Source organism: Canis lupus, chromosome 32, assembly GCF_003254725.2.
Source record: "Canis lupus dingo isolate Sandy chromosome 32, ASM325472v2, whole genome shotgun sequence".
NCBI lineage: Eukaryota > Metazoa > Chordata > Mammalia > Carnivora > Canidae > Canis > Canis lupus.
The window spans coordinates 11,722,180-11,734,765 of NC_064274.1; the positions used below are offsets into that span (position 1 = coordinate 11,722,180).

At 40.9% G+C, this 12,586-nt stretch overlaps 1 protein-coding gene across 2 annotated transcripts in view; it reads left to right on the forward strand.

Moving 5' to 3' along the window:
- Positions 1 to 12,586, forward strand: part of HERC6 (HECT and RLD domain containing E3 ubiquitin protein ligase family member 6) — a 55,748-nt gene that overhangs the window by 13,800 nt on the left and 29,362 nt on the right. For both annotated transcript variants that reach the window (XM_025425172.3, XM_025425140.3), the window contains exons 9-11: positions 8,250 to 8,368; positions 9,505 to 9,564; positions 11,305 to 11,398. In XM_025425172.3, the coding sequence (XP_025280957.1) occupies positions 8,250 to 8,368; positions 9,505 to 9,564; positions 11,305 to 11,398 (273 nt within the window). The remainder of the gene's footprint in view (positions 1 to 8,249; positions 8,369 to 9,504; positions 9,565 to 11,304; positions 11,399 to 12,586) is intronic.

Genomic DNA, 12,586 nt, shown 5'->3' on the forward strand with positions numbered 1-12,586 from the left:
TTGGGCATCTAACTCTTGGTTTAGGCTCAGGTCTAGATCTCATGGGTTGTGGGATGGCCCTATATCAACCAGGCTCCATGCTCAGTGGGAAGTCTGCTTGAAATATTCTCTTCCTTGGCCCCTCCCTCCACTTGCTTGCACACTCTCTCTCTCTCTCTCTCTCTCTCTCTCTCATGAGTGAATAAAGGGCCCCTGTGTGGCTCAGATGGTTGGGCATCTGCTTTCAGCTCAGGTCATGATTCCAGGGTCCTGGGGTCAAGTCCTACATCAGGCTCCCTGCTCTTCGGGGAGATTGCATCTCCCTCTCCCTCTGCCTGCTGTTCCCTCTGCTTTTGCTCTCTCTCTCTCTCTCTGTCAAATAAAAAAATAAACTCTTTTAAAAAAATGAGTGAAGAAATCTTAAAAAAAAAAATGAGATGTAGCCTCTTTTAAAAATACTTGTAATTTTCACTTCCTCCTAAGAGATGAGACCCCCAAACCTAAGTTCATTGCTTTTATTACTGTTTGTTATTAAGTAAGATTAATGATGATAATAACAGCATTAATATTGATTGTAGTCATCATGAGTTAGGGACCAATTAAAATACTCCAAGTTGATTGACACATTTAATCCTTATGTCAACTCCAATTGGTATTATTTCCCCCATTTTACAAATGAAAAAAATAAGTCTCAGAGAATTGGACTTACCCAAAGTTGTACTGCTAAGAAGTGGCAGAGCTGGATTTAAACCCAGGAAATCCAGCTCCAAAGCTTATATCATTATTCACCATACTGTAGTACCCTCCTAATTTTTGATAGAGAGGTTTTATGATCATATTTCTGGGAGTTCTGAAATGCCTGTATGGAGACAGAAGTATACAGGCATACCTTGTTATATTATGTTATGATTTAGCATTTTTTACAAATTGAAATTTTATGGCAACCTTACGTTACATCAAACAAATTTGTGGGCACCATTTTTACAACAGCATTTGCTTACTTCTTGTCTCTGTGTCACAGTTGATAATCCTTACAATAGTTAAAAATTTTCCATTATTATTACATTTGTTATGATGATTTGTGATCAGTGATCTTTGATGTTACTGTTGAAATTGTTTCAGCCATGCCCATATAGGATGGTGAACATAATCTATAAATGTGTGTTCTGATTGCTCCTCCAACTCGCTGTGTCTCTGGCTTTCTGCTTCTTCTAGGCCTAACCTATTTATTCCCTGAGCAAAATAATATTAAAATTAGGCCAATCAATAACTCTACAATGGCCTCTAACTGTTCCAGGGAAGAGTCACATGTCTCTCATTTTAAAACAAAAGGTGGGAATAATAAACTTAGTGAGGAAGGCACATCAAAAGCTGAGAAAGGCTGAAAACTGCATCAAACTTAGCCAAGTTGTAAATGCAAAGGAAAAGTTCTTGAAGGAAATCAGAAGTCCTCCTCCAGTGAGCACACAAATGATGAGAAAGCAAAGCAGCCTTATTGCTGAGCTGATATGGAGAAAGTTTTAGTGATCTAGATAGAAGATCAAACATTCCCTTAAAATCAAAGCCTGATCCCAGGAAAGGTCCTAACTCTCTTCAATTCTATGAAGTTTGAGAGAGGCGAGGAAGCTGCAGAAGTTTCCTGCACCAGGAAACCAAAAACTTTATTTGATTCATTTTATTGTGATATTCACTTGATTGTGGTTGTCTGGAACCAAACCCTCAATATCTCTGAGGTCTGCTTGTACATAGTTATTTCTTTAATTTGTACTTTTTTCTTTTTTTTTTTAAATTAATTATTTGTTTGAGAGAGAGAGAGCATGTGTGCACAAGTGGGGGATGTGGGGGGTGGAGGGGCAGAGGGAAAGGGAGAAGCAAACTATGTGCTAAGTAGGCTTGATCCTAGGGTGCTGAGTTTATAACCTGAGCCAAAGGCAGATGCTTAACCAACTAAACCACCTAGGTGCCCCTCTTTTTCTTTTTTGCCCCTCTTTTTTTTACGAATAAATTTTTTTTAGCAAGAGAAAGCACACATAGGAGGGGAGGAGGCAGAGGGAGAGGGAGAGAGAATCTTAAGCTGACTCCCCACTGAGTGAGGAGCCCAATGTGGGGCTTGATCTCATGACCCTGAGATCATGACCTGAACTGAAATCAAGAGTTGGACACTTAACTGATTGAGCCACCCAGGTGCCCAAGTTTGTACTTTTTTCTATTTTCAGGAATGTTTTAAATTTGACATTCATATAGACTCTTGCCATATTCTCTGGGAAAAAAAAAGTGGTCAGAGGCAAAAGTTTCTGTGCTGCTGGGGAGGGTGAGGAGATTGTACTTGGTTGCTCTATCATAGCCATCTAGTCAGCCAGTCAGCAGTTGACTTCTGTGTCTCAGGCTCTGCTCTCAGGGCTGGGGATAAAAGTAAGTAATACAGACAAGGTTGGTCTCATTCTTTTTTTTTTTTTTAAGATTTTATTTATTTACTCATGATAAACACAAAGAGAGAGAGAGGCAGAGACACAGGCAGAGGGAGAAGCAGGCTCCATGCAAGGAGCCTGATATGGGACTCAATCCTGGGACTCAATCCTGGGACTCCAGGATCACGCCTGGGCCGAAGGCAGGCGCTAAACCGCTGAGCCACCCAGGGTCCCCATGATTTCATTCTTGGTATTGAGTTCTACAGGGAAAGATAGGCAATAGGGATCCCTGGGTGGCGCAGCGGTTTAGTGCCTGCCTTTGGCCCAGGGTGCGATCCTGGAGACCCTGGATCGAATCCCACATCGGGCTCCAGGTGCATGGAGCCTGCTTCTCCCTCTGCCTATGTCTCTGCCTCTCTCTCTGTGACTATCATAAATAAATAAAAAAAAAAATTAAAAAAAAAAAGAAAGATAGGCAATAAATATGTAAATGCAAAATTATTAAACTGTCTTAAATAGGACATGTGAGATTGAAAAAGTGGGTTTCTTTAGAAATGTCAGTCAGGGGGCACCTGGGTGGCTGTCAGTTAAGTGTCTGATTCTTGGTTTTGGCTCAGGCCATGATCTCATGTGTCATGGGATGGTGCCTTATATCAGGCAGTCCCCTCTTAGGGTAGAGTCAACTTGAAGCTTCTCTCCCTCTTCCCCCCACTCACATGTGTATGCACTCTCATTCTCTCTCTAAAATAAATGGATAAATCTACAAAAGAAAGAAAAGAAGGAAGGAAGGAAGGAAGGAAGGAAGGAAGGAAGGAAGGAAGGAAGGAAGGAAGGAAGAAAGAAGAAAAAAAAGAGAAAGAAAGAAAGAAAGAAAGAAAGAAAGAAAGAAAGAAAGATAGATAGATAGATTAAAGAAGACCTCTCAGAGGCTGGGACATTGAAACAGAGACCTTAGCCATTCTTAGATCCAAAGACAGAGTGTTCCAGGGGTGGCTGGGTAGCTCAGTTGTGTGAGTGACCAACTCTTGATTTTGGCTCTGGTCATGATCTCAGGGTCCTGAGATCGAGCCCATCCACAGGCTCTGTGCTCAGTGTGAAGTCTGCTTCTCTCCTCTCTCTCCCCCTGCCTTTCCCTGCTCACTCTCTAAAATAAAAAAACAAATCATTAAAAAAAATTAAAAAGAGTGTTCAAGTAGAGGGAACCACATGCAGAGAGGCCCTGTGGCAAGGAGAAGTTTAGCATGTGTGAGGGACAGAGAGAGAGTCAGAAGAGCAGAGCACAGTAAGAAAGGGTAGAGAGTTATAGGAGATGGAAGTGGGTAGGTGAGATGGGGTCAGTGTGAAGTATCCTTGGGGAGGAGACCTGGAGCCTTAGCTGGATGTTCAAATCTGGAGCTCAGGGAGGACGTCAGCACTGGAATACAGACATGGTAGCTGTCCAAGCATAAACAGGATTTAAAACTGGGGCATAGATAAAAGGTCACCTCAAGAGGGAGAGTAAAAATGAAAGGAGAAATGTGACAGAATCCAACAATGAGGAGGTGCCAGGAGAAAAATTGAGAAGGGACAGTTTCTGAGGTAGGGGAAAACCAGGAGAGGGTGGTTCATCAAGATAAGAGAAGAATGGATTTCCAGAAGGAGGAAGTGGCTAATACTGCTGAGAGGTCAAGATGAGCACAGACATGATTTTTGAGAATGATCCTGTTCAGATGGAGAAAACAATGATACATGGGGGAAAAAAAAAAAGAAGAATTGCAGAAGCAATGTCCCACAACAGGAAAGGGGAGGCAGGATCCCATCTGTGTAGAATGTAGGGGCTTGAGCAGAAATATTTATTTTTCTTCTAATAAGGAACAGAGGAGGTGAGGGTGGGGTGAAATAAAGGTGATGAATGGCTTCAGTTTTCTCAGTGAGGCACAGGGCAAGGTCCTCATCTGGGAGTGAATGAGAGAGATGAGGAGTATTATATGTTTAGGAATAAAAGGAAGGTGTGCAGTAGTTGTCTCAGAGAGTGAGAAAGCAAATATTGTGGGAAATTATGAAACATTATTTGGTGCCCATCTGACATTTGCGGTAGTAGGACAGAACGTGAAATCAACATGGCTGCGTGTGATTCTCTCCAGCGAATGGACTGGATTCAGTTTTGCTTGGGTTCAATTTTGGAATAATCCAGAGTTGTTTTTTTTTTTTTAATTTATTCATGAAAGACACACAGAGAGAAAGAGTCAGAAACACAGGCAGAGGGAGAAACAAGCTTCATGCAGGGAGCCTGACATGGGACTCCATCTCGGGTCTCCAGGATCACACCCTGGGCTGAAGGTGGCACTAAACCGCTGGGCCACCAGGGCTGCCCCTCCCGAGTTGATTTTTAATCACAGATGGAGTTTTGCTAGGTAAGTCCAACAGGAAAATGACAGGGAAGGAAGTATTTGAAAGGGACTTCTTATGGTGCTGACCATGGAATCTATGCTTGGTAAGGACAAGGAGGCAATAAATAATGAACAAACAATAGGGTCAATGGATTGGAGATCCTAGTGGCCTCAAAGAATGTTGGAACGGGTTCCACTCTAAAGTAAATGTCTTAGTCTGCCCTGCCTGCTAACAAAACACCATGGACTAGGTGGCTTATGATAGTAGAAATGTTACTTCTTACAGTTCTGGAGTCTGGGAAGTCCAGGATCAAGGGACCAGTGTACTCAGTGTTTGGTGATTGTTTATGGGTGGCTGTCTTCTTGCTATGTCCTAAGGGGCAAGAGAGCTCTCTGGGGGTCTCTTAAAAGGGCACTAATTCCATTCATGAGAGCTCCACTCCCATGACTCAGTCATCTTCCAAAGGCCCCACCTCTTAATACCATTATACTGGGGATTTGAATTTCAACATATGAATTTTGGGGGGAACATATTCCGGTCCATATTCCCCACCCCTCCAACTCCCAAAATTCATGTCCTTCTTGCATGCAAAATACATTCATTCTGTTCCAATAGCCCCCAAAGTCTTAACTCATTCCAGCACCAAAGAATGTTGGAGTGGGAGTTTCACTCTAAAGTAAGAGAATCAGAAAAGGGTGTATGATGACCAGAAAAGAGAAAATCAATCTCTTTCTTTCTTTTTCTTTCTTTCTTTCTTTCTTTCTTTCTTTCTTTCTTTCTTTCTTTCTTTCTTTCTTTCTTTTCTTTCTTTTCTTCCTTCCTTTCTTTCTTTCTTTCTTTCTTTCTTTCTTTCTTTCTTTCTTTCTTTCTTTTCTTTCTTTCTTTCTTTTTCTTTCTTTCTTTCTTTCTTTCTTTCTTTCTTTCTTTCTTTTTCTTTCTTTCTTTCTTTCTCTTCTTTCTCTTCTTTCTTTTGATTTTATTTATTGAGAGAGAGGGTGAGAAAGAGTATGAGCAGGTGGGGGTGGGCAGTGGAGAGGAGGAGCAGAGGGAGAAGAAGAAGCAGACTCCCTACTGAGCAGGGAGCCTGATACAGGGCTTGGTCCCAGGACCCTGAGATCATGACCTGAGCCGAAGGCAGATATTTAACTGATTGAGCCATCCAGGTGCCCTGAGAATGTTTCTAATAGAAAATTTAGAAGGTGATATAGTTATCAATGATTATAAACCATAGGGTATCACCAAGATCTGGGGCAGTGGTTTTCAACTAGGAATGATTTTGCCCCAGGCAACATTGGGCAATTTCTGGAGACATTTTAAGTTGTAGTAACTGGAAAAGGGCAGGTGTGTTGGGGTGGCTGCCACAACACAAGGAAGCCAGGGTTCCTAAACAACCTACAATGCACAAGACCCTCACAACAAAGAATTATCTGATCTAAAATATCAATAGCATCTGCTTGAAACCAGGACATGGGTGGTTGAGATGGAACAGAGGAAGTGTGGAGATGAGATCAAGAATTGAGAGATCAAAGTGGGAAATCATGTTTATTAGTTCCGTAGTTGCCAAGAATTACAGGAAGGATGACAACAGACATGGCAGTGCCAAGGGAGACAGCAAGGTACTAAAGTTTTCAGTGTTGAAGGGTCATGCCAAGGACAAAGGGAAATGATTACTTCAGAGGAGCTGGGATTTTGAAGAGAGTAGAAGAAATGGTATGTAAGTACCAATAGGGAGCACCTCATTGTCCTAAATTTCCAGCAATGTGTGTGTATGTGGTGGTGGTGGTGGTGGGGAATAAAAGCAATGTGTGTGTATGTGGTGGGGGGGGGGGGGAATAAAAGCTTTTTTGTGATTGAACTAGAGGGGACACCCAGGACCCAGATCAAGAAGCTGAAGGAGAGCTTCAGAAGTCATGGTTACTTATCTTTTTCCAGAGGTCTTTATTTAAGCATTAAACTAAAATGATGAAGAGTTTCCTGACTCCTGGGGTGCCTGGCTGGCTCAGTTCATAGAATATGTGATTCTTGATCTCAGTGTCTTGAGTTTAAGCCCCACATTGGGCATAGAAGTTACTTTAAAAAAAAAAAGAATTTCCTGACTTATTACAAGTTCAGTGGAGGCAGAGATATAACATGAAGTGGAGCATTAATGTCTTGGAAAACTATATTAAAAAGTCAGGTTTTTCTTCCTAGGCAGTGATTTCTGACACTTCTAGCTGAGCCATTTGGTTTCAAGTATTGTATAGAACCATGGTTCTTAAAGTGTGGTCCTTGTACCAGAGCAGCAGCATCATCTGGGAATTTACTAGATGCAAATTCTTGAGCTCCACCCCTAAATCAGAAACTGTGGGGTTTGGCTCAGCAGTCTATGCTTTAAGTAAGATCACCAGGTTAAGTTTGAAAACCACTGATCTAAAAGTAAAAATCTAAAAATCTATTTTAGTAAAAATACTAAAACTAGTATCTTTTGCATACCAACTATAATCCACAGGTTTTGTATGCCTAATATTATTTAATCTTAAGAAGAGCCCAGAGAGGTAGGTATTATCTCATTTTAAAAAATATTTTATTTATTTATTTGAGAGAGAGAGAGAGAGCAAGAGAGCACACGAGACCACAAGCTGGGGGAAGTACAGAGGGAGAGGGACAAGCAGACTCCCCACTGAGCAGGAAGCCTGTTGTGGGGCTTGATCCCAGGACCCTAAGATCATGACCTGAGCCAAAGGCAGACGCTTAACTGACTGAGTCATCTAGGCACCCCTATTATCTTATTTTTCAAATTGTGGTTAAAAATACATGTATATCATAAAATTTTCTATTTTAACTATTTTTAAGTATACAACTTAGTGGCATTAATCACATTCACAGTATTGTACAACCATCACCACTATCCATTTCGAAAACTTTACCACCCCAAACAGAAACTCTGTAACCTTTAAATAAGTTTCCATTCTGTGACAGCCACCCCCCTCCCTGGGTAATCTCTAATCTACTTTCTATGAAGTTGCCAATTTCATATAAGTGAAATCATACAGTAATAGTCCTTTTGGCTTATTTTACTTAGCATAGTGTCTTCAAAGTTCATCCATGTTTCAGTGTGTTTCAGAATATCCTCCCTTTTTTGGGCTGATTATTCTGCATGTTTATACCATGTTCATCTGTTGATGCTATTGCTGGACACCAGTTGTTTCTACCTTTTTGGCTATTATGAATAATGCTACAGTGAATATTGGTGTACAAGTATCTGGTTGAGTCTCTGTTTTCAATTATTTTGTGTCATCCCATTTTTAAATGACAAAATTAAGGCCTAGACTAAGCCAAGTAACCAAGTCTAGGAACTGGAACAGCCAGGCCAGTCTGTGACATAACTCCTCTGACCAAACCCCACTGTCTAAGAGGGCGGGGCCTACCTACCACTTGTGCTGCAAGCTTTGCTGTGTTATTACTCAGCATGTGGTTATGTTTTCCTGATCATTTTTTTTTTCTTCCTTGAAGAACACCAGTTCCACAGACGTTCCCAGGAAAATCCTTCCAGGAATAAGCCAAATTAACGAGTCCTTGACAGAAAAATGGATAGCAGCAAAAAAACGCACTGAATGTGAAGTGGCTAAGAGGTAGCTCTGTCTGATAAGTTGTAAATCACTTTTATTTGTTTTGAAACCATGAGGTCATTTTATCCTAAATATAAGACAGAGGGTATGGCTTTGCTATGGAGATATTTGCATTTTAATCATGATTCTCTCCTAACATCTCGATGTTTGAAAAAGTCATTGATGTCCTCATTAATTCATCATTCACTTGACACAACTACATTGAGGACATACAATTCCCAGGAACCTCAGTAGGTGTGAGCAATGCAAGAATAAATAAAAAATCATGTGTCTCACAAAGGCTTCATTAAAGTAGACACTTTTTTTTTAATATCTTAATAGTTTATACTCTGGGCTCCATAAATTTTTGTTTTCAGAAGGATGGATTTTATTCAAATCCATGATTTAGTATAATCAACCATGAAGGGTTTGGGTGAGATTTATCAACACAAAGTATATCCAGAATCTGGAAGACTCGTAGGAAAGTAGTTATTTCATTAATGATTGCATGTCATCAGTTATATAACTAGACATAAGAGGAGGCATGCTTTATAATACGTTATGATGAAGTTTTGGAATATAAGTGAGGTCCAGAGCCAGTGACCAAGAAAGAATTCTTGAGATATCTTTGGTGCAAAAGGGTGGTTTTATTAAGGCACGGGGACAGGACCCGTGGGCAGGAAGAGCTGCTGCCCAGGGCCTGTAAGGAGTGACTGATTATATACCTGGCAGTTGGGAGGGGTTTGAGGATAGCGTACTCTCTAAGGAATTTTGGAAGCAAGGTTTCCAGGACCTTGAGGGGGCTAGCTATTGTTGAGAAAAAGTCACTTATTAATAAAACTTTAGTCATGAAACCCTTCAGATGCATATCAGTGGGCCATGTGCTTGGGGGATGATTGCCAACAGGTATCTTAGGGGGGTAAAGGAAAGGAAGTTTCTAAAGGAATTTTTATACGTTAAAGTAGACTTACAGGATCCTGGGGGTCAGGATAAGATTGCCTTTTGCCCTTGACAAACTATTAACATCGAGGCAGTTGAGTCCCCAGAGGAATGTCCCTCTGCCTGTTTCAAGGACTTGTCAATGTGCGGCCCTGCCCGGGTCCTCAGCTAGCCCTGTTCCCCATCATTATGACTTAACACATATGTTGTTACTTTTACAGTGAAATTGCAATGATATTTTCATCTCCTGCTTGTCTGACTGCAAGTTTTTTAAAGAAAAGGTAATTTTTACATGAAATTTACCTTCTTTTAAAACACTAGGGATTGGGGCACCTGGGTGGCTCAGTCGGTTAAGCAGGGTGACTCTGCAATCCCCAGTTGTTCCATTGGTTCTTAACCCAGCTACACTCTTCGTCACTCGTCAAAGGGACTGGAGGAGCTGTTGAGTCCAACAGCCTCTCCTCAGAACCAGAGAAATACAGGGAAGCTGACTGCTGTGGCTTCCCACTGGCAGCCCATGAGGCAGTGTCTTTCTAGAGTCCCCAAAAGCATCCCTGTTCATCCCCAGCATATCCCAGTCAAAGGTGAGAGAAGAGAAATAAGACACTGCTTCCCTCTGCCTTCTTCCTCTCCCATTTACTTTCTTCTTCTTGCAATCCTTCCAGGTGAAACTGAGGGACAGGGGCTCTGCCATACAATGTTTCCTCTTTCTTCCCTACCCTAGTCTCAGGCTAATCCTTATTGCATATATAACACTTTCCATGCTAAGAATATTATTTCTGTAAAGTGGAAAAGTGTCCTCCCAAGAGTAATGAACCTCAAGGTTTGGTCTTAAGATGCCAAAGACTGCAAAGGACAATATATTTTAAGGAGAGATTTACAATACTTTGTTGGAGCACTTGCATAACTATTTTAGCCCGGGTAAATATTTACTATTGATGAGTTAATTCAGTAAGCATACAATATTTCTTGATAGAACATTTATAAAGACAAGTCACTTGACAGATGCAGCCTCTTCAGATATCACCAAAACAACCCAGGAAAGCACAACACTTAGACAAAGCTTTGATAGTGTTACTGAGGGGAAGGACAAGTTGGAATTTATCAAGAATTTGCAGGTTGGTTTAGGGCAAGTCTTTTGACTTGGGAGGGGAAGGCTGGGGGCTTGATTAGGATCTGGAAAGGATTCAATTATCCAGGACAGTTGGAAACAGCAAGGCAATGACTTTGAGGCAAGCAATTCAAAGAATCTTAGGGCAAAAACTATCTGTGAACGCCTTCCATTGAGGAGTTAATGAGTCTTTTCAGGAAGTCCCTATAATGGGGATCCCTGGATGGCTCAGCAGTTTGGCTCCTGCCTTCCGCCCAGGGTGTGATCCTGGAGACCTGGGATCTGGGATCTGGGGTTGAGTCCCACGTCAGGCTGCATGGACCCTGCTTCTCCCTCTGCCTGTGTCTCTGCATCCCTCTCTCTCTCTCTGTGTCTCATGAATAAATAAAATCTTAAAAAAGAAAAAATCAATCTTTAAAAAAAAAAACAAAAGGAAGTCCCTATAATGAACAATCAAACCATTTGCCTGGGCTAGGGTCTCTTGGAATAGTGAAGCCACACTAATGAAACAGTGGAATCCTAAAGTAATGTAGATGTAGATGGTAAGGTGTGGGGGCAGGTGGGGGAGTAGTTTCAGTTCTCAGATACGGCACACAAAATTTTGCTATTATTGCAGCCCACAACTTGTAGCTACTTTATTTATTTATTTATTATTTATTTATTTATTTATTTTGTAGCTACTTTAGAGATAATAAGCTGTTACCTACTCTCTTTTAGGAGGATATAAGCTTAAAAAAATTTTTTTTTGTGCCAAGTAAATTGATTATTTCGAAAGGGGCAAGCTTTAAGAAAAAAGTTTATATCAGCTAACTAATAAAACAATAAACATGTATGGAGTATAGAAATATTCTTTTCCATCTGTTTATGTGTTGTTTTGTTTTGTTCTTTTTTACATCTCTTGTATCCAAAGAGAATCTGCAGAAACAACTTCCATTGATGTGGACTTAAAAAAGGCAAGAGATACCTTCAAGAAGTTAACAGAAACACAATGGATTTCTTTTGTGGTAATGGCCAATTTTTGCTTGACAAGTAGAGCAATAGAATTTCTTTACAGGATCCAATATGACTGCAGTTTAATTTTGTTGGAAGTTGTGTCAGAGGGACTGTGTGTGATAGTGGAGAGGGCTAGTGTTTATGATGAGGTCATTATATTCTAGACACTGTATTAGATGCTGGAACTTTTAAAATCACATGTAAATGTACATTAAATATAGAGTTTTTCTTTTCAGTATGAAAAAACAATATTTGAGAGGTAAATAACCATTCACATATATATGAAAATAGCACTAGTTCTGTTTTGTTTTTTAATAATCAATTTATTTTTTATTGGTGTTCAATTTGCCAACATACAGAATAACACCCAGTGCTCATCCCGTCAAGTGCCCCCCTCAATGCCCGTCACCCAGTCACCACCACCGCCCGCCCTCCTCCCCTTCCACCACCCCTAGTTCATTTCCCAGAGTTAGGAGTCTTTTTTTTTTTTTTTTTTTTTTTTTGAGTTAGGAGTCTTTATGTTCTCTCTTTCTGATATTTCCCACACATTTTTCCTCCTTTCCCCTTTATTCCCTTTCACTATTATTTATATTCCCCAAATGAATGAGACCATATAATGTTTGTCCTTCTCCGATTGACTGATTTCACTCAGCATAATACCCTCCAGTTCCCTCCACGTTGAAGCAAATGGTGGGTATTTGTCGTTTCTAATGGCTGAGGAATATTCCATTGTATACATAGACCACATCTTCTTTATCCATTCATCTGTCGATACACCGAGTCTCCTTCCACAGTTTGGCTATGGTGGCCATTGCTGCTAGAAACATCGGGGTGCAGGTGTCCCGGCGTTTCACTGCATCTGTATCTTTGGGGTAAATCCCCAACAGTGCAATTGCTGGGTCGTAGGGCAGGTCTATTTTTAACTCTTTGAGGAACCTCCACACAGTTTTCCAGAGTGGCTGCACCAGTTCACATTCCCACCAACAGTGCAGGAGGGTTCCCCCTTCTCCACATCCTCTCCAACATTTGTGGTTTCCTGCCTTGTTTTGGAAGCAAGATAAACTTCACCTGGACTGGGGGAATGGAAAGGCGGTTCTCTCTTTTGAGATCCATGTCAAATCTAGTTGAGATGAATCTTCTACTCATCCCTTATCCTCTTTGGGTTACATTTTCTTTAAGATTGTATTTATTTATTCATG